The sequence below is a fragment of the Neodiprion lecontei genome, chromosome 5 (genome assembly GCF_021901455.1).
Source record: "Neodiprion lecontei isolate iyNeoLeco1 chromosome 5, iyNeoLeco1.1, whole genome shotgun sequence".
NCBI classification, from domain to species: Eukaryota; Metazoa; Arthropoda; class Insecta; order Hymenoptera; family Diprionidae; genus Neodiprion; species Neodiprion lecontei.
In genome coordinates this window covers 18463103-18489637 of record NC_060264.1, presented here as the reverse complement: position 1 = coordinate 18489637, position 26535 = coordinate 18463103, and the positions used below count along the sequence as shown (strand labels likewise).

The 26535-nt window shown below is 37.1% G+C and overlaps 2 protein-coding genes and 3 long non-coding RNA genes across 7 annotated transcripts in view; 4 read left to right on the top strand and 1 right to left on the bottom strand.

Annotated features, from left to right (window-relative positions):
• Positions 1-2631, bottom strand: part of LOC107217381 (5'-3' exoribonuclease 2 homolog) — a 40701-nt gene extending 38070 nt beyond the window's left edge. The window contains exons 1-6 of one of the 2 annotated variants that reach the window (XM_046740145.1): positions 2435-2631; positions 2172-2299; positions 1810-1921; positions 1476-1649; positions 1201-1363; positions 97-557 (exon numbers count right to left, since the gene is read on the bottom strand). In XM_046740145.1, coding sequence (XP_046596101.1) covers positions 97-557; positions 1201-1363; positions 1476-1649; positions 1810-1921; positions 2172-2299; positions 2435-2509 — 1113 coding nt within the window. In that variant the 5' untranslated portion in view covers positions 2510-2631. The remainder of the gene's footprint in view (positions 1-96; positions 558-1200; positions 1364-1475; positions 1650-1809; positions 1922-2171; positions 2300-2434) is intronic. The other variant, XM_015654886.2, reaches the window with a different exon arrangement.
• A 3028-nt stretch (positions 2632-5659) lies between these two features.
• Positions 5660-7563, top strand: LOC124294463. Its single transcript, XR_006904331.1, has 3 exons — positions 5660-5811; positions 6837-6895; positions 7224-7563. It is a non-coding gene; the product is annotated as an uncharacterized LOC124294463 (long non-coding RNA).
• A 2568-nt stretch (positions 7564-10131) lies between these two features.
• Positions 10132-21394, top strand: LOC124294472. 2 transcript variants are annotated; one of them, XR_006904343.1, is made up of 3 exons: positions 10132-10156; positions 13355-13412; positions 21373-21394. It is a non-coding gene; the product is annotated as an uncharacterized LOC124294472 (long non-coding RNA). The 2 variants fall into 2 exon arrangements; XR_006904344.1 differs by lacking the exon at positions 10132-10156 and adding an exon at positions 13072-13082.
• On the top strand, positions 13797-15144 carry LOC124294473. Its single transcript, XR_006904345.1, has 3 exons — positions 13797-13884; positions 14673-14909; positions 15102-15144. It is a non-coding gene; the product is annotated as an uncharacterized LOC124294473 (long non-coding RNA).
• LOC124294471 lies at positions 15527-16495 on the top strand. Its single transcript, XM_046739653.1, has 2 exons — positions 15527-15841; positions 15973-16495. Exons 1-2 carry the CDS (start codon positions 15752-15754, stop codon positions 16396-16398), a joined length of 516 nt encoding a protein of 171 aa, XP_046595609.1. The 5' UTR covers positions 15527-15751; the 3' UTR covers positions 16399-16495.
• Positions 21395-26535: the final 5141 nt, after the last annotated feature.

Sequence of the window (26535 nt, the reverse complement as noted above, 5' to 3'; positions counted from 1 at the left end):
AGGTTTTCAGCCAGTTATATAGTTTCAATCAATCATTGATTGAATAATGCACAACGTATCCAACGACTTGCACGTCAAATGATTTGTTAAACTCACCCCTGTTTTGTACACAGTCTTCTTGTATAAATTGACTAATCTATCTATGGCACCTTCTCTGATTTCAAGCGACGGAAGATGCGGCAGAAAATCATTTCCTACAAAGAAGCACATGAAGACCCAATCGTCAATCGCACGTTCAAAATCGTACTTAAAAGGCAAATTAGGCATTTGTAACTCTCGTTCCAAATACTCTCGAAGTACGTTTAATCTGACGAATATAAATTGGCACTCGGATCCAAACATATTCTCTTCCTCCTTCGCGACTGGCTCCGAGCCTGTGCAATCTTTCATTTCATGACCCAATTGACCACAAATATCGCATGGTCTTGGCTTATTCGGTTTAAACTCTTCTCTGATAATCGTGAAGTTCGGTTCATGTGTCGCCAATCCCAACATTATCAAGTCCGCGTCTGCTCCGCACAAAACGTGCTGCGTATTTGGATCGTGATCTGGTTGGCCTGGGAAATTGTTTAATTGAAAGGTATAATAAGCATATAATAGATAGAAAGATAATTGCTAGCCTCGATTAATCGGTACATTCAGAAAATGATTTCTCGAAAAAGTTGATTAATCGATAAATGATATCGCTTTTCCGATTAATTGTAACCATTGATTAATTGAATAATGACACAGCCATAATTAATATTTTATTTCATTAGACACAAATTGACGTTTTCAAGTCCAATTTGATTCTGCAAACACAAAGGTGGTCATTAAACCCGCCAAGTAATGAACCAGTCCAAAGAACTGTACTCACGTTTATAAAATAACTGAGAGAAATTAGTTCAATTTATTGGGGAAATATGATCATCGTGAATCTCAAAAATGATCATTACGTATATTGTAAACTTAACTTCTTCGAAGTTACCATATTGTTCCGAGTATAAGCGGACCTGCAATTGTGAGAAATATTTCAGGGTGTTTTTCTGAATTACCCGCGCATAAAATGGGATCACTTATAAGAAGAGAATGATTTTGGCTCAGCTTATATTTGGAACAATACGCTAATTCTGCAGTTCAAAAACAATTATTCCTGTTTAATTGTTTCGTTAGACACCAATTTCATATGTGGCAATAAAAATTACTTCAAAATGCACTTACTCCGTTGCTTCCGGATGTAGTCCATAATTTTATGTTCTCCTTCTCCAGGAACATTTGCGTCACTAAGAATAACCTTGATGCCACGCCATCCAGGATCATTGTTTAATCGTTCGTGAATGTAGTAATGTAGACAAGCAGATAATCTCGCCATGAAAGGTGTACCCTAATCAATTTTTCATGTACAGTTTTGGAATATTTTGCAATCTGTGTTGAAGAACTGTTCGAACAATCAAGCTTAACATCGTATATTTTATTACAGTTAGTTTGTTACTCACAGGCGTAATACAATTACTGTCAAAGTGGTCCCCCTTGGGTTTCTCGGGAGGTAAAAACGCACCCTTAAGAGCTAGTTCTGACCGTATCCGACTTATTTCAGTAATTTTTTCAGTTGTTTCTTTAGACGCTCGGAATCGCCTGGACCTCTGCTGATTCATTTTTGCTCTCGGTGCCTGTAAATGCAAAGGTACAGAATAGAAATTTGAACATTAAGATGTTGAATGTAAGCTTTAATCGCGCTTTGAAAAATATTGAGCAATTACCATCAACTGTTATATCAGTTCAGATCTGAAGTAAAAATATTGAGAAATGAATATCTAACGCTGAACTTACAACACCGTCAATCGCCATGTATAGTAATTTCCTTGGTCGTACAATAGCAAATAATCTATCTATGCATTCGAAAATAGCGTCCATCATTTCGTCTTCATTTTTTGGAGCTGGCCTGATAAAAAGTCAATTGATTATTAAAATCTTACAAGGCTATCACTGTGAGTTCTAAGAAAAATTGTCCTTGTGGGTAAATTATACAAAACAGTTTCGTCAAACTGTATAAGGTAACATGTAAAAATGCATCGTTATACTGACGTCGCACACTTTACTCTCATAATATATCAAGTTTTCAGCAAAGTATTAATTCTTATAGGCATCACGCGGAGTCAAAAACGAATCAGTAGTATAAAAAGGATACTAACTTATCCTCAGGATGCGTGCATGGATGAATAATACCATTCATATCAAGATATAAATTGTCAAATTCTACCCCGTTGGGGTTAGGATCGGCGGAATTGACGGGTACACGGACCCCGTTTGTTGTGGTTGCCTGAAATAATTTAAAATACAGTAAAGTTGGATGAAGTAGCGATCCATATAATGCTTGAAGAATATTTCATGTAGTCCTTTCGAATTCGAAAGTATAAGCCATAAAACGAATCCAAATACGTGGTTTTTTATTCACCTTTTGCTCGATGCATTCCACTATAACTGACGGATATTTTCGAGTGAGCCAACGAAAGAATGCCGGTACACCCATAACTGAATTTGTTTTTAATTTTCCTTTAATACAACTATTACTTCGCACCTATCAATTTGTATAGTATTTACGATTAATTTTATGTGATCTACAGATGGTCGGTAGCCATCTTGTAAATTGTAACAAAAAAAAAAACTAAATTAACCACCGTAAAATTAACATAGTGAATCAACACACCTCTGAAAAGTAAGACTACTGGACTAGTTTTACAGTGGCGCTAATTTTTACGGTGAACTTTAGAAACTCACTCACAGCCGATTACGAAAATAAACCATACGAATAAAAATCCAAGAGCATTGTTACTTTCGACCATCCCGCTACGATCTCTTTACAGATATTATAAGTATATACTTATGGTTGTTACCACCACCCACCTTCAATACAATAATCTTGTGAATGAATCATAAGATAATGCTAAATAATGTCTAACTATTCAGATCTAACTGTACATTACTCATTGTGAAACAGATTTAAGTAAAAGTCACGAGATCTTCCTACAGAATTTTGACATGCCTATATTGTACTCCGTACTAATTCAAGAGTATTTGTAAATATTATTATAATTAATTGTGAAACCTTAAAGACACCTCCGGGCGGATTTTCACAGGCAGCAAAACACTGCCGCAGTACTTACCTGCCGAGTTTTTGACCAGTGGGAATTCCGATAAAGCCGAGGAGCGCTAACTGGTGCACGGTGCATGCGTATTATTTATTTTATTGGCATTCCTATTGGTCAAGAATCTGGCAGCAAGATATTGCGCGTTGACTGAAGAACATAAAAACTGATACCCCTGGGTACATTTTTGTGATCAGTTTTCGGTGGGCAAGTAGGCCCAACTACCTCCGAGCACCTCCAATCACCGTCAACCACTACCGACCACCTCCGACCACCTTCATCCGACTTGTCCACCTCGTCCCCCTCCATCTCCTCATCATTCTTCGCCTCATCCTCAACCTCCTCGGCATCCTCAACGTTCTCGTCCTCCTCGACCACCTCCGATCACCTCCTACTACCTCCAACACCTCCGATTATCTCCATCCACCTCCTACCACCTCCTGCCACCACGTACCATATCCTATCGCCGCCAACCACCTCCTACCACCTCCTACTATTTCCAAACACCTCCAACCACCCCCTAACACCTCCTACCATCTCCTACCATTTCCGAACAGCTCCTACCACCTCCTACCATCTCAAATCACCGTCTGCCACCCCCTACCACCGCTAACCACCTTTGTCCTCTTCATCCTCCTCATCCACCTTGTCGCTCTCCTCCCCTCCAACCCCCCCGCGTCTTCCACGGCTTCCTCGTCCTCCTCGACCTCCTCCAAACACCTCCTACGTTGACTGTAGAATAAAAAGAAAGTTGCCCTAATGGGCTTTGGTGTGACAACCGAACATAATCGTGCACTTGCACTCCCTGATTGTGAGATATTCCAACGGTACAGTAAGGAACTTATTGCAGAACACCACCCACACGGCACGAAATATGTCAGAAATATTTCCGAAATGTTACAACATTTCAGATTCATTACATAATTTCAGGAATATTTCTGAAATGTTTCTGAAATATGTCAATTGCAATATAACATTCCCAATATTTCGGAAACCTTTCAGAAATATTTCAAATGCAATATAACATCACTGGTACCTTCGAAACGTTTCAGAAATATTTCAAATGCAATATAACATTTTCGATATTATAAATATATTTCAGAAATATTTCAAATGTAATATAACATTTTCGATATTATAAATATATTTCAGAAATATTTCAAATGCAATATAACATCACTGGTACCTTTAAAACGTTTCAGAAATATTTCAAATGCAATATAACATGTTCGATATTACAAATATATTTCAGAAATATTTCACATGCAATATAACATTCTCGATATTATAAATACATTTCAGAAATATTCCAAGCGCAATATAACATCACCGGTACTTTCGAAACGTTTCAGAAATATTTCAAATGCAATATAACATTTTCGATATTATAAATATATTTCAGAAATATTTCAAATGTAATATAACATTTTCGATATTATAAATATATTTCAGAAATATTTCAAATGCAATATAACATCACTGGTACCTTTAAAACGTTTCAGAAATATTTCAAATGCAATATAACATGTTCGATATTACAAATATATTTCAGAAATATTTCAAATGTAATATAACATTTTCGATATTATAAATATACTTCAGAAATATTTCAAATGCAATATAACATCACCGGTACCTTCGAAACGTTTCAGAAATATTTCCGTTTATGTGTGTATACATAAGTATTTTTCATAAAATTTGTCATTTTTCAAATTTTCCATAATGGACACGTGCATAAAGTTTTTCAATATTTATACCTTTCATAAAGTTATGGATCTTTAATGATTATGCATACTGAGCTACGTCCAGTCAAGAAGACCGAAGTGAAGATTTTTTGACGGAATACGAATTGGGCGTCATAATTCTCATTTGTCTTGTTGAATCTACCAATTTTCTCGAACAACATCTCTTAAGGGACAACACCACTGTGACGGCTTCAAAAAATCGATTTTTTGAAAACCATCTAGAAAAATCTAGAATACATTTAAGAATAGAATGCCGTTGGTCCCAGGTCGAAAAAATAATTATTTTGGGAGATATAGGAGATATGGGAGATGCCAAAGGGACTCGTGAGAACGGGTCCGAAAGTGTGGTCCACACCGAATGCGTGTTTACTTTAAAACCAGTATAACATTGACCAGATACTTCCAAATTCCAATGTTTAGAATATTCAAGTATTGGACGTGGTGGTTTCGAACGCCTTAAACGGATACATATAAATATTCGTTATTTACGTCTGAACTATATAAGAATAAACAAGCAGTGTTTATATTTTAACTAAACAATTCATCAATAATTAACATTCCTTTTTGATTCCTGGGTGACCGGTTTACACTAATTGTAATATTATAATATTTATTCACATTCTTATTCTACGTATATGTTTATTAAAATTACCGTCGTACTTATATTAATTCAAATTAACGCGCCTTATTTATTCGCGTTTTATCCGCGAGGAAGCGCTGAAAAACCCTAAAAATATGGCATCACGTCGCATACTCGAGCGCGAGTGTCGAGCGTCGCGCGCCAATTTTTCGCGCATCACCGTCGCGCAGCGTCGTGCACTCTTCCATCCTTCATTCTCGAGCTTTCTTGTTCTTTCGCACCGCGTTTCACAGGTCGTTAGATACCACGGATCTCTTGAGAAAATTACAGAAACCCACGTGGCAAGAAAAGTGGATATTTGGTAAGTAAATGTTTAATTTCCAATAAATGTGTAGAGAATTAGACCAAAAAATATCCTTAGCTACTTGGCATAATTACATATTTACGTGCATATTTGCTATGTACGCGGTTCTGCAGTTTGCTTGCTAAATCGGCTATCCTTGGCCACCACGTGTTGAATGGTATGCAATTGAAATACCGGCTTATGTGTGAACAGAAAGTACTATACTGCTTATAATTTTTTGTCAAGCTGTGAATTAAATAAAATAATTACGATCGTTGACTTCCCAACTATGAAACATCTATAATATTAAATCTTTTTATAGTTTACTCAACAAGGTTATTTCCTAACCGCAGTTGACCTCTCACGAGTGAGTACTCGTTTGATTTTCCCCCTTGATGGAAAATCACACGATACGGCATAATTGCCTTATGCAGTATTAAATTATGCATATTCCGATATTCGTATAGTGTCGCGATTTATTAATAAAGGCTAATTTTAATTTATACTAAATTGTTGATCAATTGAAACTTGAAGATACGCCGAACGTTATCAAACTTCGGTTTACTTTTCACTAGTTAATTACTGATTGAGGCCTGTATATTCAAAACTGTACGTTTTTAACATTTTAACTATAATTATTATAGGATATTATTATGCATTATAATTATTTTTCACGCTATACATATAGACGGGCCCTAATGAAACACTTAGTGTATCTCGCTGGCCCAAATAGAACAAGGCTATTTCATAAAAAGCTGTATAAGGCATGTACAGAGCTCTGTATATACGTCCTATGTCAGCTTCAGTTTTATGCACATTCCTATCATTGTTGATTATAAAATAGCAGAATATACCCTCACAAAACATTCTGCTTATACGTTATTTCAATCTGGCGTATACCACCTTGAGCCTCGTGTAATCTAGCTTTAGTTAGAAAGATATCAGACTAGGTGGAGACCGCCGATCAGTAATTACATGTTATTTGCTTTGAATCACACTCATGTATTTACAACTAAATCTTGAAACATCTGTAATAATTGCAGGAAAAGGTTGAGCAGCTGACAGTCAACTGTGTATTCGAAATATACAACATACGTTTTAGGTAAGACTATTATTAACCAATCATTTAGTTTATGTTTGATCAAATGATTGGGTAACCAGCTACCATTCGATTGGCAATCACACTAATCTAATATCAATAGTGGCATGACGTCCATATTTTCAGTGTATATTTTATGTTAAACAACTTAACTTTGCAGTCAACTGTATAGTAGACCCTGACAAACATTAGTTCTCAGACTGTATTCAGAATAAACTTTTATTTTCCTGCACATCAAATGAGAAATTATTGACTGACCTTTTGTTATTCAAAGTTTTATGTTTGCAACATTGAATATTATACTTGTATTATTTATGATATTTGATTTCAGAAAATGACACGTAAAAGAAAAAGTAACGACTGCTATTCAGATAGACATAAACGTCGACTCGTTGAACAACAAACTAAATTAAGTATTATTAGAATGAAGCACGTTAAGCACGTATAGTACGAAATGTAAAGTCGTGAACCAAACGCTTTTTTTAAAATATACATGAAAATAAGTATAGTTTTTTCTCGGTTTAAACTTATTATTATAATATTATAATAATTAAATTATTTTTAAATCAATAATGCATATGAAAATATAGGTTATAATAATTAAGCTGATACAGGGCAGTCTTTTGCTATACACCATATTTACTAGTATAGTAGTAATTATACGTAGTAACATGTACTACGTGTATTACGTAACATTTCTTTGTAAATATTGTGCAGAGCAAAAGACTGCCCTATATCAGCTTAATTATTATAGCCTATATTTTCATATGCATTATTGTTTCCAAAATATTATAAACATAATAATATAATAATAAGTTTATATTGAGAAAAAGACTATACTTACTTTCACGTATATTTCGAAAGAAACCTTTGGTTCACGACTTTACATTTCGTACTACGCACTAGTATAGTATGTGTAGTAGGGTGGGCCAAAAAAATGAGTATTTTTTTTTTACTTTATACTCTGAAAATCGGTTGCTAGGTACCTCTAAAGAATTCTCACCAAATATGAGCTCTTAATTTTGATAACAAAGTCCTCCGCTTTACAATTTTGCATTTTTTCCTGAGTATTAGAAACAAAAATTCATATCTCTTTGACAACTGTTCGTTAAAAAATATCTCCCCTCATATTCTTGTAGGAAATCGAACGCTCTACAAAAAAGGTCTCTTACAATTTTTTCGTAAACCTTACCGTTTAAAAGATATCAAAGCTTAAAGTTTGATTATTTTGAGAGAAATTTCTGTTTTGCTAATGAATTTTTTAACTCGCTTACAAAAAATTTTGATGAATTGCACAACTCATAGTTTTGTAGGAAATTAACTGCTCTACAAAAATGGTGTCTTATGATTTGTCGATTAAGTTAAGCGTTTAAAAGATATTCATCGTCAAACTTCAATGCATACTAATTTTAACAGTTTTTGATGAATAATTCGAAAAATTTCAATTTAATTTATAAGTTTCATGAAAATTTATTCCAATGTGAGTTCCTAAGAAAAGAGAAATGTTTTAAACTATTTTTCTTTAATTTTTTTAGTTCTATATAATATATATTTTTTAATTTTTAATTTTTAATATATATTTTTATACTATTTTTATTTTATTTTTTCAGTTCTATATAATATATAGAACTAAAAATAATATATATTTTTTAATTTTCAATTTTTAATATATATTTTTATACTATTTTTCTTTTATTTTTTTAGTTCTATATAATATATGTAACTATATATATATATTATAATATATAGAACTAAAAAAATAAAAGAAAAATAGTTTAAAACATTTCTCTTTTCTTAGGAACTCACATTGGAATAAATTTTCATGAAGCTTATAAATTAAATTGAAATTTTTCGAATTATTCATCAAAAACTGTTTAAATTAGTATGCATTGAAGTTTGACGATGAATATCTTTTAAACGCTTAACTTAATCGACAAATCATAAGACACCATTTTTGTAGAGCAGTTAATTTCCTACAAAACTATGAGTTGCGCAATTCATCAAAATTTTTTGTAAGCGAGTTAAAAAATTCATTAGCAAAACAGAAATTTCTCTCAAAATAATCAAACTTTAAGCTTTGATATCTTTTAAACGGTAAGGTTTACGAAAAAATTGTAAGAGACCTTTTTTGTAGAGCGTTCAATTTCCTACAAAAATATGAGGGGAGATATTTTTTAACGAACAGTTGTCAAAGAGATATGAATTTTTGTTTCTAATACTCAGGAAAAAATGGAAAATTGCAAAGCGGAGGACCTTGTTATCAAAATTAAGAGCTCATATTTGGTGAGAATTCTTTAGAGGTATCTAGCAACCGATTTTCAGAGTATAAAGTAAAAAAAAAAATACTCATTTTTTTGGCGCACCCTAATGTGTAGTAACATTTACTACGTGTGTTACGTAACATTTCTTTGTAAATATTGTGTAAAGCAAAAAACTGCCCTATATCAGCTTAATTATTGAAACCTATATTTTCATATGCATTATTGTTCCCAAAATAATATAATTATAATAATATAACGATAAGTTTATATTGAGAAGAAGACTATACTTACTTTCATGTATATTTCAAAAGAAGCCTTCGATTCACGACTTAATATGGACATGACTCTGTACGATTTTATAATGTATTTGAAAATAAATAACTTTGTAAGATACCTATATAATTAATCATTTTACTCAGATTCAGGACTTTCTTTATTACCTGAAAGATTTTTGAAATGTATTGTGGAATATATCAGAAATATTTTCACTATATCTTTCGGAAATGTTTCAGCAATATATCAGTCACCATTTTCAGATATATCGCTGAAAAATTTCTGAAATATATCGCGGAAATATTTCTGACATATTACCGAAATGTTTCTGACATATTTTTGACATATGTCAGCTATAAAACGTTAGTTATATATGCGGACATGGACATATTTCTGACATATTTCTGAAATGTTGCAATGGAATATAACATGTTTCTGATAAGACATTTCTGAAACATTTCTGAAATATATCGCGGAAATATTTCTGACATATTACCGTAATGTTCCTGACATATTTCTGACATATGTCAGCTATAAAACGTTAGTTATATATGCGGACATGGACATATCTCTGACATATTTCTGAAATGTTGCAATGGAATATAACATGTTTCTGATAAGACATTTCTGAAACATTTCTGAAACATATTGTGCTGTGTGGGCAGAGAGTTACCGATTTCCCCATGATGCTGGCTGAATTCACCTTCCGAGTAACACAGTCTTCGCAATGGTAAGCCGAAGTCAGTACTCTTAGCCTGTGTGTACTTACCGTCTTGTCGGCGACACAAGAAATTCATAATGAGAATAAATTTCTTCCAAAATTCGCAGCAGAACAGTAATTTAATTGAAGTATAGGTACCCGAGAGAAGAATGTATACATACATCATAATTAATAGTGGATCAGATGTAGTAATGATGCAGAGATCAAATGGTATATATGTATATTCGGTCCATGTACGATATTAATATATGTATATGATCCATTTACGATTAACACGTGATGCATACTACAAATTTTATAATTTTCCAGGAGACAAACTAGATTATCTACAATAATATGAAAATGGAAGAACTATTAATCTCGAAATGGGATTCTATTCGACACGCGCTCGATGTATTCCATAACATTATTATTCATAAGTATTCCAATAACTTTTCATATGCACTCTTGATCTTGAATTTTCGTAGGCATAGAATCTAAACGCTGTTTTAGCTAGTAGTAAGTGAAATACTTCACGTTGGGTAGAGAAGCAGAATTTTTTTTCGAAAATTGTATGGAAAAAAATTCAGAGTAATTGTAATACATCACGGATGCGCTAATTTTGATCAAGATGAAACGGATGCTCCGTATATGAGACAGTATTAAACGCAGTGACCTGATTTAAAGACCTAAAAAGATGGTTGTCGGCGATTCTTTGTTTCGTTTTTTTTTGATAGGGAGAGAAAGAATGAAGCTTCTTAAAACTTCGAGTGTATTTAACACACATTTGAAAGGTACGAGTAAAAATTTTTATCATCCAGGTGTCGCAGAACGGCAGCGTTATTAGCTGACCCGTTAACTGAAGAATATATCTTTAGTCACAGGCTGACCATCGAAGGGCCAAGCCGCTTGAGTCTGGAGTCGGCAGGAAAGATAAAGTGCGTATTTCTTGTCTGAAATGTGAAAACTAAAGTCATGATACATCATATCATATCATCGTACATCATACGTGATACATCATCATGCATCATACATCATGCATAGTATTAAAGTTTGATACCAAAGTTTGGATGTCGGATGTTCGGCTGTTCGGGAAGTGACGTTACCCAAAATTTTTTTTCTCTCGGCGTCATCGATCTATGGTAATCAGCTGGCCAAATTCCTCAGTCTGGAAACAACCGCGCAGTAGAGCGGACGGATGAGAATCGCGCTCCGCAGATTTCGTGTACCGGGTTCTCTTCCTCCTGGATCCTGCGCTCCGGGTTCACTTCCTGGTGCAACTCGAGTTCCAAGACAAGCGCTCCGTAGTTTCTGCGCTCTATGTCCGCTACCTGGTGAAACTCGACTTCCAGGACAGGCGCTCCGTAATTTCTGCGCTCCAGGTCCGCTACCTGGTGAAACTCGAATTCAGAGACAAGCGCTCCGTAGTTTCTGCGCTCTATGTCCGCTACCTGGTGAAACTCGAATTCAGAGACAAGCGCTCCGTAGTTTCTGCGCTCTATGTCCGCTACCTGGTGAAACTCGACTTCCAGGACAGGCGCTCCGTAATTTCTGCGCTCCAGGTCCGCTACCTGGTGAAACTCGACTTCAGAGATAAGCGCTCCGTAGTTTCTGCGCTCTATGTCCGCTACCTGGTGAAACTCGACTTCAGGGACAAGCGCTCCGTAGTTCTGGCTGTCCAGGTCCTTGACCTGATGACTTTTGACCTTCCGGACAAATGTTCAAGTTTACAAGTTTGATTATTGAAAACGTCATGTTTTCTACTATCATCGGATAGGAAAAAAAACCGAACGACCAGGATTAACAAATTGCAATTGGTGAGTGGTTGGCATTGTATACATAGGAATATATGACAATAACGTCGTTCAATTAGAGCTAGAATTGCTGTGCGTAGTGTTTCAAATCTGTCAGCACTTAGCTGATTGTTCTGTGGTATTTTTTGACGAAATTTATTGTCATAAAATCACAATACGTTATACTTACATGCATGTGTAAACGTGATTTGTAGCATTATATAGAAAAAATCTTACTGATAGATTCGGTTTGCGTCAGATACACAAAGGCAGTGTTCATTCTGTATACTATGAAGCAAATACCAGAATTTTTTGGGGACTCATCGTGCCCCAGTCTCCTCTACAACTATGTCTTCCCTACAAAAACCAGTTACACTAGGCATCCGACCCCGAGCGAGCTTTAACAAGAGAGTGTTTTAAAACTAGTTATTTTTGATTCGCGCATCATTCTATTATCGATGTACCGAAATAACCCAAAAAACCGTGATATAATATGAATTGTCGAGCTTGAACGTAAAAAGTAACGATTTTACCAAGAAAATTCTGAACGAAAATGAATGTGATTTAATGGATCTTTATGAGTTTTGTAGTTCATTGTTGATAAAAATATATGTCAATTCAAAGTGATTTTAGCTTTTACATTTCAGACACAAATTACGCACTCCGTCTTTCCTGTCAATTCGGGATTCCAGCGGCGAGGCGCTTCATTGGCCTGCTAATAACTTCGCCATTTTGCGACAATTAATGATAAGTAAATTTTTCTTGTACTCTCCAAATGTGAGTTGGAATACACTCGAAATTATAAAAAGCTTCGTTAGTTATCTCCCATAGAGAAAAAATAATCGACAACCAACGTTTCCCTGAAAAATTGTCGTATTTGATTGATTTAAAAAATAATAATATTTGTACTTTGCCCCATCTTTCATATGGCAGCATTTTAAAAACCCGGTTTCCACTTTGAACCGGCATGAGAAATATTTTTTCTCCATTATCTGATTTTAGTATACACCTTTCTTCGGTGTTACTTAAATATTTAGCTGCATAATAATTGATTGCTTTCAGTTTTTAACCATTTGTATGCGGTAATAGTACAGAACAAAGAATTATAATCAACTATTTTCCTGTGAACCATTAACAAAAAGCTATGTTACTATTTGTGCACGGTCAGTATAACATTTTTACAACATTTGATGGCGATTCTAATTATATTTTATCCACATTTTTTTCAACTTGTTACATTTACTATGAATCATTTCGATTCATTTTTCGCACAAGCCCAAATTCAGTAGCTCTCAATGTGGTCGTAAAATTTCGATAATTTTTTATAATTTTCTTATAATCTTCTTGGTCAAATCTGTCAATGGAAAAATTACATTATTCCTTACACAATATTCTTGATGTGTTCTGATACTTAAAATATTTATTAGTAATCGAGATATGACCCGAGGTGGTTAACGGTGGTCGTTGGAGATGGTTGGCGGTGGTCGGAGGTGGTAACGGGTGGTTGCGGGTGATCGAGGAGAACGAGTATTTGTGCACGGTGAATAAAAAACTTCTATAACATTTAATGGCAATTGTCATTATATTTTATCTAAAATTTTTTAATCTTGTCACGTTTAAAATTATTCATTTCAATTAATTTGTCGCGCATGCCCAAATTCAATGGCTATCAATGCGCTAGTAAAAGTTCTATAATTTTTCATAATCTTCTTGTTAAAATGTGTCAATACAAATATTATAATAATCCTGACACAATATTTTTCATGCGTTCTAATACTTAAAATATTCATTAGTATTTAAGGTATGACACGAGGTGGTTAGCGGTGGTCGTTGGAGGTGGTTGGCGGCGATGGTTGGTGGTCGGAGGAGGAGGAGAAGGCGGAGGAAACGAACGAGGAGGACAAAGACGAAAAGGAGGATTAGGTGGACGAGGAGGACGGAGGTGGTCGGAGGTAGTAGAGGGTGGTAAGTGGTGGAGTAGGAGTAGGGTTGGGAGAAGATGTAGAAGTAGGAGAAGGAGTAGGAGTAGAAATAAGAATAGGAGTAGGAGTAGGAGTAGAAGTTCTTACCCTACCCTAACCTATCCTACCCTACCGTACCCTACCGCCTATCCTACCTCACCCTACCCTACCCTACCCCACCCTACCCTACCCTACCCCACCCTACCCTACCCTACCCTACCCTACCCTACCCTACCCTACCCTACCCTACCCTGCGCTTCCCGCCCCTACCCTCCTCCTATACTCCAACTTCTAGTTCATTCTTACTGCTACTTCTACTACGATCTTACTCCAACTCCTGATCCTACTCCTATTCCTACTCTTTCACTTGAACCTACTCCTGATCCTTCTTCTATTCCTACTCCTACTCATGATCCCACTCCTATTCCTACTTCTAATTCTGAATATTAATGTTATTGAACATATAGACTGCGTGTCGAATTAAATCCCATATCGAAACGAACAATTTTTTTATTGACATATTATAGCCGATTATCGTAGATAATCTAGTATGTTTCCTAGAAAATTATAAAATTTATAGTATGCATCACGTATTATTCATAATTAAATCATATATATCAATGTCGTACATGGAGCGCATATACATTTGTACTTTTTGGTCTCTGCATCATTATTACATCGGATCTATTTTTATTCATGATCTATGGTATACATTCTTCTCTCGGGTACCTATACTTTAATTTAATCTCTGTTTTGCTACGAATTTTGAATGATATTTATTCTCATTATTAGGTTCTTGTATCGCCGACCAGTCAGTGAGTACACTCAGGCCAAGTACTGGCTTGGGCTTACCATTGCGAAGACTGTGTTACTCAGAAGGTGAATGCAGCCAGCATCATGTTGAAATCGGAAACTCTCTGATGTTCTGCAATAAGTTCTCAACTCTACCGTTGGAACATCTCACGGAGCAATTTTTTGTTGTCACATCAAAGCCATGAAGGCAACTGTCTTTATATTCTTCATCCAATCGTAAGGCTAACCCCTTTGTATTTTTGGTGAAAATTTTCATGATTTTGAAAATTGCCGGAATAAATTCTTTCATGCACTATTCCGACGTAATTTTGCGAGAGAAATCGATTGGGCGCAGTCCCAATACGCTGCCAATAGTGCATCTGAAATGACAGCCAAAAAACGAGATCCTGAGTTTTCGAAATTTTTCAGCAGGTGCTTTTTCGCTCGCCGTTTCTCTCCTGTTGGTCCTAGGCTCGTTTCGCTGCGTTTTGTAAGTTCTTGAGGGTCCAATCAGTCAGGAGAGGGTCATTTACATCGAATCGGAGACCAACAACTTTTGGCTACAAAATCGAAGAAAAAGTAAGGCTAACATGACGCCCTAACAAGGCTGGCTTACAATTAGCGACCGACGATTGTACCTCCTCCTGATTGTAGTGTTCAATATCTTGCGCACGGGGCAACCCGCATACTTGTCCGCATTATTCTCGCTTCGTGCACTTGCAGCTTCCACCTCCACGTTGCGAGATCCAGGTGAACTTGTGCTGCCCCTTCCGCATTCTGAGGCTTTTCGTCACTCCCTGACGGTCAGAGGCGCTCGACACTGGAACTCTCTACCCACGGAGTATAGATACAAGGAGTCTGAACGGTATCGGGGTTTTCATAGTATTAATGTACGCAATAATAAACCTAAATCATAGTTCTCTTTTCTGCCACTGGCTGCGCAAGTACTCAGGACGTACCGTTGTTATTATTATTATTACACGTAAACATACACCATATACTAGCTCGCGAATGTTAAAATTAATTAAATTAAATATAAAATAAAAATTTATCTATTTAAAATTAATTTTAAGAAAACAATGGGTAGGTGTTGTGCTGTTCATGGTTGTCTTAGTGGCCGAAAGGCAAGTGAGAATGTAGAGAAAGTAGCTTTATTCAAAGCACCAAAAGTGAGTAACCTCAAAATAATATTGAAAATTTGTGTTATTAACAAATAATTCTAAAATTTATGTAGTTTTCTAATATTTGAAAAATATTTTTATTTATGTGCTTAAATATAAAAATATATATTACTTTTAAGGATGTTGAATTGCGTAGTAAATGGAGCTCAGCTTTGGGACAAGAATTAAAAGCTAGCAGTTTTATTTGCGAATTACACTTTAATCCAGAGAATGTGATTAAAACTGATCGAGAGATTTTAAAAGATGGTAGTGTATATGTGTATGAATACCAGAAAGTTCATTTGAGGAAGAAAGCTGAGCCAAAATCACATACTAATGACGACAATGAAAACAATTGTAGCTTGCTATTAAATAATGATTCTTCAACAATCTCTGATATAAATGACGATACGACAAGAAATATATCAATTTTTGTTGGCTGTGACGAGCATAAAAAAGAATTAACAAAAAAAATAATTAACAATTTCATAATAATGCGGGGGCATTTTCTAGTCAAATGTTTTAATAAAAGTGCTACGGAGAGAAAAGTTAAATGTAAATCCTAAAACTTTGTATTTAATTCCACATTTCTCAGAATATTTTTTTCCAGAGAGGTGTCAATAGCAACAAGACTTCCCGCGTAAGAATTTAAACGAGTGCTTCTTAAAAAGTGGCGCACTCTACCGGCAAAAAAACCTGTCCCCTAAATTACGACCATTCGTTCAACATTACGTTCAGACTCCTTGTATCTATACTTCGTGTCTCTACCTACCGAAGTCAGGTCTGTCTCGATGCTTGCTGTTTGTAAACGCGATCTATATCAGCATCTCTTCCGGACGGAAGAGACCCGCTCTTGATGGCGACTCGTTATCTAGTCTTCTCCACTTCATTTTTCGCACGTTTCTTCGTTGCTGCTTTCTTAGCTTTATTCTGCTTTCTTGTCGTTTCTTTTCTTTTTCGCTTTTTTTTCTGACATTGTCTTCGCCGTCTTTCGCTGTTCTATTCTCTGTTCTAATTTTTTATCCTTAGATCTTAAATAGTAATATAAAACTGGGCTAAGGTTTGGAAATTAAGACTTTGTTTATTTTTTATTTTAAAATAATGTTTTCCAATATTGTCATGGAAAAGATGAAAATTAAACCATTCAACCATTAAACCCCTTTGTATTTTTGTCGAAAATTTTCGCGATTTTGAAAAGTGCTGAAATAAATTCTTTAACGCACTATTCCGACGTAATTTTGCGAGAGAAATCGATTGGGCGTAGTCCCGATACGCTGCGATCAACGCATCAAAAGTTACAGCCAAAAAACGAAAACCTGTGATTTCGACATTTTTCAGCAGGTGCTTTTTCCTTCGTGATTTCTATCCTGTTGATCCCACGCTGTTTTCGCTGCGTTTTCTGAGTTCCTCGGGGTCCCATTGGTCAGAAAAGGGTCGTACAAATCGAATCGGAGACTAAAGGCTGACGCCGACTAGACCGCGGCGGACGGCGGCGGACGGCGGCGAAATTTTCGCTCATACAGTTATCCATATAGGTGTTCACACTAGACGGCGGCGGACCGCGGCGGACCGCGGCGGACCGCGGCAATTTTTCGCGAGTTCCAGGTTGGGAATATTTCGGCGGTGCGCCGCGCATCGCCGCGCATCGCCGTCGTCTAGTGTGAACACCCGACCGATGCCGAAATTCATCCCAAGTATAAAAATAGGGAAACCTGCGTTACTTTGATGTAAATGGTTATGGTTTACAAGGATTCTTTTCATTCTCTCCGCTGTTCTTGCGAAAAATAAATGTATTCATTTTTACATTTTAAATAAATCCTACGGATATTAAATAAATGTTACGCAAGTAATTACTTCATTTTTAAAGAAATTTAAGTAAATGTGAGTTTTAGAACAACAAGTTATGATCAACGGATTATTTTATGTAAAAAATTTATTTTTTTCTCATTGTTCGGGTATGATGCTGATTTCATGAAGACTGTTTTTTATTTTGCGTATTAATTTTTATGCATAAGAAATGAGAGAGTATATTTTGAGCTAAAATTTATTTCATTTTTACTATACATATATTATATGTATAATAGGGTGTTTCAAAATAAAAAAATTTACGATTTTCCAACGAGCCACACCCGAAATAGTTTAGGTAGAAACAAAAATTCTGGCGAAAGATGAGCATTGTCGGTTGATTTTTAATCCTTTTTTCCTTTTTATCGAATTTATGATGGACAATTGTTAGTAATTTTTTTTCGTGTTAAACACTTCTTCATCTGAGCTATCCATAATGAGTAATCAAGAAGTAGTGGCAAATATGCATGATTATTTATTGTGTGCCCATGACGACTGAGACAAATCGTGGTCATCAGATAATTGATAAATATCTCTTTTTCGTAGAAACAGTATCGGCGGGTGGTCACGCGACTATAGTGGGCGCATCTCACGATAACTGCGCCGCGGTCCGCCGCGGTGCAGTGGGCGTCAGCCTTAACTTTTGAAATGTCCTACCATTTCCGAACACCTCCAACCATCCTATTTACCTATATTACTAGATTAGCTATTATATGAAAAGAGAAGAATTATTCACTTCGAAATGGGATTCTATTCGACGCGCGCTCGATGTATTCCATAACATTAGTATTCATAATTATTTCAACAACTTTTCATTTGCTCTCTCGATCTTGAATTTTCGTAGGCATATAACCAAAACGCTGTTCTAGCTAGTCGAGAGTGAAGTATCTACGTTGGGTAGAGAAGCAAAATTGTTTTTCGAAAAGTATTCGGATGGAAAAAAATTCAGAGTAACTGTAATACATCACGGATGCGCTAATTTTGAACGAGATGAAATGGATGCTTCGTATATGAGATAGTATTTAACGCTGCGTAGTGATTTAAAGACCTAAAAAGGTGATAGGAAGAGAAAGAACGAAGCTTCTTAACACTTCGAGTGTATTTTAACACACATTTGAAAGATACGAGCAAAATTTTTCATCATCCAAGTGTCGCAGAACGGCAGCGTTATCGGCTGACCCGTTAAGTAAAGGATATATCTTCAGTCAACGGCTGACCATCGAAGGGCCTGGCCGCTTGAGTCTGGAATCGGCAGGACAGATAAAGTGTGTATTTCTTGTATGAAATGTGAACACTAGAATCATTATACATCATATCATATCATCATACATCATACATCATACATCGTACATCATACATCATACATCATACATCATACATCATACATCATACATCATCATACCTAGTATTACAGTTCGAAACCAAAGTTTGAATTTTCGGATGTTCGGAAAGTGACGTCACCAATCTAAAATCGGCTAGCCGAGTTCCTCAGTCTGGTAACAACCGCGCAGTAGAGCGGACGGTTGAGAGTCGCGCTCCGCAAACTTCGAGTACCGGGTTCTCAACCTCCCGGATCCCGCGCTTCGGGTCCGCTACGTATTTCGAGTACCGGGTTCTCAACCTCCCGGATCCCGCGCTTCGGGTCCGCTACGCGGTGAAACTCGACTTCCAGGATAAGCGCTCCGTGGTTCCTGGTTCATGTTTACAATAAATTATTTCAATTCGTTTTTCGCGCAAGCTGAAATTCAGTAGCTGTCAGTCCGCTAACAAAATTTCTCGACTTCCAGGGTAAGCGCTCCGTGGTTCCTGGTTCATGTTTACAATAAATTATTTCAATTCGTTTTTCGCGCAAGCTGAAATTCAGTAGCTGTCAGTCCGCTAATAAAATTTCTCGACTTCCAGGATAAGCGCTCCGTGGTTCCTGGTTCATGTTTACAATAAATTATTTCAATTCGTTTTTCGCGCAAGCTGAAATTCAGTAGCTGTCAGTCCGCTAATAAAATTTCTCGACTTCCAGGATAAGCGCTCCGTGGTTCCTGGTTCACGTTTACAATAAATTATTTCAATTCGTTTTTCGCGCAACCCCAAATTCGGTAGCTGTCAGTCCGCTAATAAAATTTCTCGACTTCCAGGATAAGCGCTACGTGGTTCCTGGTTCATGTTTACAATAAATTATTTCAATTCGTTTTTCGCGCAAGCTGAAATTCAGTAGCTGTCAGTCCGCTAATAAAATTTCTCGACTTCCAGGATAAGCGCTCCGTGGTTCCTGGTTCATGTTTACAATAAATTATTTCAATTCGTTTTTCGCGCAAGCTGAAATTCAGTAGCTGTCAGTCCGCTAATAAAATTTCTCGACTTCCAGGATAAGCGCTCCGTGGTTCCTGGTTCACGTTTACAATAAATTATTTCAATTCGTTTTTCGCGCAACCCCAAATTCGGTAGCTGTCAGTCCGCTAATAAAATTTCTCGACTTCCAGGATAAGAGCTACGTGGTTCCTGGTTCATGTTTACAATAAATTATTTCAATTCGTTTTTCGCGCAAGCTGAAATTCAGTAGCTGTCAGTCCGCTAATAAAATTTCTCGACTTCCAGGATAAGCGCTCCGTGGATCCTGGTTCATGTTTACAATAAATTATTTCAATTCGTTTTTCGCGCAAGCTGAAATTCAGTAGCTGTCACTCCGCTAATAAAATTTCTCGACTTCCAGGATAAGCGCTCCGTGGTTCCTGGTTCATGTTTACAATAAATTATTTCAATTCGTTTTTCGCGCAACCTCAAATTCGGTAGCTGTCAGTCCGCTAATAAAATTTCTCGACTTCCAGGATAAGCGCTCCGTGGTTCCTGGTTCATGTTTACAATAAATTATTTCAATTCGTTTTTCGCGCAAGCTGAAATTCAGTAGCTGTCAGTCCGCTAATAAAATTTCTCGACTTCCAGGATAAGCGCTCCGTGGATCCTGGTTCATGTTTACAATAAATTATTTCAATTCGTTTTTCGCGCAAGCTGAAATTCAGTAGCTGTCAGTCCGCTAATAAAATTTCTCGACTTCCAGGATAAGCGCTCCGTGGTTCCTGGTTCATGTTTACAATAAATTATTTCAATTCGTTTTTCGCGCAAGCCGAAATTCAGTAGCTGTCAGTACGCTAATAAAATTTCTATAACTTTATAATCTTCTCATAATCTTTTTGGTAAAATATGTCGATAAAAAAATTATATTAAACCTTACACATTATCTTTAATTTGTTCTCACGCTGAAAATGTTTATTAGTATTCGAGGTATAACTCGAGGTGGTTGGCGGTGGTCGTTGGGGGTGGTTAGGGGTGGTTGCGGGTAATCAAGGTGATTCCGGAGGAGGGAGACGAGGATTTGTGCTCGGTGAGTTTAACGTTTTTATAATATTCGATGGCAATTGTAATTATATTTCATCTAATCTTTTTCAAACTCGTCATCTTTACAATAAATTATTTCAATTCATTCTTCGCGCAAGCACAAATTCAGTAACTATAAATGCGGTAGTTAAATTTATTCTACTATCAATTAATTAATTAATTATATTGATTTTTACACAATATTTTTGATGTGTTCTTATACTGAAAATCTTTATTATTATGGCAGGTGTACCCGTGGTGGATATCGGTGGTTGTTGTAGGTGATTGGCGGTGGTTGAAGGTGTTCGGAGTTGGACGAGGAAGAGGACGAGGAGGACGAGGATTTGTGCTCGGTGAGTAAAACACTTTTATAATATATCATGGCAATTTTCATTATATTTTATCTGAAATTTTCCAAACTTCTCATGTTTACATTGAATTATTTCAATTCATTTTTCGCGCAAGCACACATTCAGTAGCTATGAATAAGCTTATACAATTTATTCTATTATTAATTAAATAATTAATATTCTTATAATATTTAACGGCAATTGTAATTATATTTCATCTGAAATATTACAAACTTGTCACGTTTACAATAAATTATTTTAATACATTTCTCGTGCAAGCACATATTCAGTAGCTATGATTAATCTTATACAATTTATTATATTATTAATTAATTGATTAATTATATTAATCCTTATACAATATTTTTGATGTGTTCTCATACTGAAAATATTCATTACTATTCCAGGTATAACGCGAGGTGGTTGGCGGTGGTTGGAGGTGGTCGGAGGTGGACGAGGAGGAGGACGAGGTGGACCAGGAGGAGGACGAGGAGGAGGCGGGGTGGGTCGTGGGAGAGGACCTCTCCTCTCCTCAGAGGAGGGGAGGGGGAGGGGCAGGGAAGTGGGAGCGGTGGGCGGGGAGGGGGAAGGGACGGGAAGGGAAGGGAAGGGAAGGGGAGGGTGGCGGGGCGGGGGGAGGTAGGGCGGGAGGGAGGTAGGGGGGAGGGGGGAGGGGGGAGGGGGGGAGGGAGGGCGGGAGGGCGGGAGGGCGGGAGGGCGGGAGGGCGGGAGGGAGGGAGGGAGGGAGGGAGGGAGGGACGGCGCGGGGGGGGGGGGGTGTACTGCTCTATTGACTCTAACGGGCTCGCATCGATATCCGTTCTCCACTCTCTCCCTCCAACCCTCCCTCCCTCCCTCCCTCCCGCCCTCCCGCCCTCCCTCCCCCCGCCCCGCCACCCTCCCCACCCCTCCCCTTCCCTTCCCTTCCCTTCCCTTCCCTTCCCTTCCCTTCCCTTCCCTTCCCGTCCCTCCCCCTCCCCGCCCACCTCTCCCACTTCCCTGCCCCTCCCCCTCCCCTCCTCTGAGGAGAGGAGAGGTCCTCTCCCACGACCCACCCCGCCTCCTCCTCGTCCACCTCGTCCTCCTCCTCGTCCAGCTCGTCCTCCTCCTCGTCCACCTCCGACCACCTCGGGTGATACCTGGAATAGTAATGAATATTTTTAGTATGAGAACACATCAAAAATATTGTGTAAGGATTAATGTAATTAATCAATTAATTAATAATATAATAAATTGTACAAGATTATTCATAACTACTGAATATGTGCTTGCACGGAAAATGAATTGAAATAATTGATTGTAAACGTGACAAGTTTGTAATATTTCAGATGAAATATAATTACAATTGCCATCACATATTATGAAAGTGTTTTACTCACCCAGCACAAATCCTCGCCCTCCTCGTCCTCCTCCTCGTCCACCTCCGACCACCTTCAACCACCTTAGGTTATACCTTGAATAGTAATAAATATTTTCAGTATAAGAACACATCGAAAATTTTGTGTAAGGATTAATATAATTGAGTTATTGATTAAATAATTATTTAATAATATAATAAATTGTATAAGATTATTCATAGCTACTAAATATGTGCTTGCACGAAAAATGAATTGAGATAATTTATTGTAAACGTGACAAGTTTGTAATATTCCAGATGAAATATAATTACAATTGCCATTAAATATTATAGGAATATTGAACAATTAATTAATAATATAATAAATTGTATAAGCTTATTCATAGCTACTGAATTTGTGCTTGCGCAAAAAATGAATTGAAATAATTCGATGTAAACATGAGAAGTTTGAAAAATTTCAGATAAAATATAATTACAATTGCCATGAAATATTATAAAAGTGTTTTACTCACCGAGCACAAATCCTCGTTCCCCTCCTCCTCAATCACCGAGATTACCCGCAACCACCCCTAACTACCTCCAACGAAAACTGCCAACCACCTCGAGTTATACCTCGAATACTAATAAATATTTTCAGCGTGAGAACAAATCAAAAATAATGTGTAAGGTTTGATATAATTTTTTTATCGACATATTTTACTAAAAAGATTATGAGAAGATTGTAAAGTTAAAGAAATTTTATTAGCGCACCGACAGCTACTGAATTTGGGCGTGCGCGAAAAACGAATTGAAATAATTTATTGTAAACATGAACCAGGAACCACGGAGCGCTTATCCTGGAAGTCGAGAAATTTTATTAGCGGACTGACAGCTACCGAATTTGAGGTTGCGCGAAAAACGAATTGAAATAATTTATTGTAAACATGAACCAGGATCCACGGAGCGCTTATCCTGGAAGTCGAGAAATTTTATTAGTGGACTGACAGCTACTGAATTTCAGCTTGCGCGAAAAACGAATTGAAATAATTTATTGTAAACATGAACCAGGAACCACGGAGCGCTTATCCTGGAAGTCGAGAAATTTTATTAGCGGACTGACAGCTACCGAATTTGAGGTTGCGCGAAAAACGAATTGAAATAATTTATTGTAAACATGAACCAGGAACCACGGAGCGCTTATCCTGGAAGTCGAGAAATTTTATTAGCGGACTGACAGCTACTGAATTTCAGCTTGCGCGAAAAACGAATTGAAATAATTTATTGTAAACATGAACCAGGATCCACGGAGCGCTTATCCTGGAAGTCGAGAAATTTTATTAGCGGACTGACAGCTACTGAATTTCAGCTTGCGCGAAAAACGAATTGAAATAATTTATTGTAAACATGAACCAGGAACCACGGAGCGCTTATCCTGGAAGTCGAGAAATTTTATTAGCGGACTGACAGCTACCGAATTTGAGGTTGCGCGAAAAACGAATTGAAATAATTTATTGTAAACATGAACCAGGAACCACGGAGCACTTATCCTGGAAGTCGAGAAATTTTATTAGCGGACTGACAGCTACTGAATTTCAGCTTGCGCGAAAAACGAATTGAAATAATTTATTGTAAACATGAACCAGGATCCACGGAGCGCTTATCCTGGAAGTCGAGAAATTTTATTAGCGGACTGACAGCTACTGAATTTCAGCTTGCGCGAAAAACGAATTGGAATAATTTATTGTAAACATGAACCAGGAACCACGTAGCGCTTATCCTGGAAGTCGAGAAATTTTATTAGCGGACTGACAGCTACCGAATTTGGGGTTGCGCGAAAAACGAATTGAAATAATTTATTGTAAACGTGAACCAGGAACCACGGAGCGCTTATCCTGGAAGTCGAGAAATTTTATTAGCGGACTGACAGCTACTGAATTTCAGCTTGCGCGAAAAACGAATTGAAATAATTTATTGTAAACATGAACCAGGAACCACGGAGCGCTTATCCTGGAAGTCGAGAAATTTTATTAGCGGACTGACAGCTACTGAATTTCAGCTTGCGCGAAAAACGAATTGAAATAATTTATTGTAAACATGAACCAGGAACCACGGAGCGCTTACCCTGGAAGTCGAGAAATTTTGTTAGCGGACTGACAGCTACTGAATTTCAGCTTGCGCGAAAAACGAATTGAAATAATTTATTGTAAACATGAACCAGGAACCACGGAGCGCTTATCCTGGAAGTCGAGTTTCACCGCGTAGCGGACCCGAAGCGCGGGATCCGGGAGGTTGAGAACCCGGTACTCGAAATACGTAGCGGACCCGAAGCGCGGGATCCGGGAGGTTGAGAACCCGGTACTCGAAGTTTGCGGAGCGCGACTCTCAACCGTCCGCTCTACTGCGCGGTTGTTACCAGACTGAGGAACTCGGCTAGCCGATTTTAGATTGGTGACGTCACTTTCCGAACATCCGAAAATTCAAACTTTGGTTTCGAACTGTAATACTAGGTATGATGATGTATGATGTATGATGTATGATGTATGATGTATGATGTATGATGTACGATGTATGATGTATGATGTATGATGATATGATATGATGTATAATGATTCTAGTGTTCACATTTCATACAAGAAATACACACTTTATCTGTCCTGCCGATTCCAGACTCAAGCGGCCAGGCCCTTCGATGGTCAGCCGTTGACTGAAGATATATCCTTTACTTAACGGGTCAGCCGATAACGCTGCCGTTCTGCGACACTTGGATGATGAAAAATTTTGCTCGTATCTTTCAAATGTGTGTTAAAATACACTCGAAGTGTTAAGAAGCTTCGTTCTTTCTCTTCCTATCACCTTTTTAGGTCTTTAAATCACTACGCAGCGTTAAATACTATCTCATATACGAAGCATCCATTTCATCTCGTTCAAAATTAGCGCATCCGTGATGTATTACAGTTACTCTGAATTTTTTTCCATCCGAATACTTTTCGAAAAACAATTTTGCTTCTCTACCCAACGTAGATACTTCACTCTCGACTAGCTAGAACAGCGTTTTGGTTATATGCCTACGAAAATTCAAGATCGAGAGAGCAAATGAAAAGTTGTTGAAATAATTATGAATACTAATGTTATGGAATACATCGAGCGCGCGTCGAATAGAATCCCATTTCGAAGTGAATAATTCTTCTCTTTTCATATAATAGCTAATCTAGTAATATAGGTAAATAGGATGGTTGGAGGTGTTCGGAAATGGTAGGACATTTCAAAAGTTAAGGCTGACGCCCACTGCACCGCGGCGGACCGCGGCGCAGTTATCGTGAGATGCGCCCACTATAGTCGCGTGACCACCCGCCGATACTGTTTCTACGAAAAAGAGATATTTATCAATTATCTGATGACCACGATTTGTCTCAGTCGTCATGGGCACACAATAAATAATCATGCATATTTGCCACTACTTCTTGATTACTCATTATGGATAGCTCAGATGAAGAAGTGTTTAACACGAAAAAAAATTACTAACAATTGTCCATCATAAATTCGATAAAAAGGAAAAAAGGATTAAAAATCAACCGACAATGCTCATCTTTCGCCAGAATTTTTGTTTCTACCTAAACTATTTCGGGTGTGGCTCGTTGGAAAATCGTAAATTTTTTTATTTTGAAACACCCTATTATACATATAATATATGTATAGTAAAAATGAAATAAATTTTAGCTCAAAATATACTCTCTCATTTCTTATGCATAAAAATTAATACGCAAAATAAAAAACAGTCTTCATGAAATCAGCATCATACCCGA

What these genes read in the sequence shown, in the direction of transcription:
- LOC124294471 (XM_046739653.1), top strand. Translation starts at nt 15,752, where the DNA reads ATGGGTAGGTGTTGTGCTGTTCATGGTTGTCTTAGTGGCCGAAAGGCA. An exon ending in CTTTATTCAAAGCACCAAAA is followed by an intron (nt 15,842 to 15,972) that starts GTGAGTAACCTC and finishes ATTACTTTTAAG; the next exon opens with GATGTTGAATTGCGTAGTAA.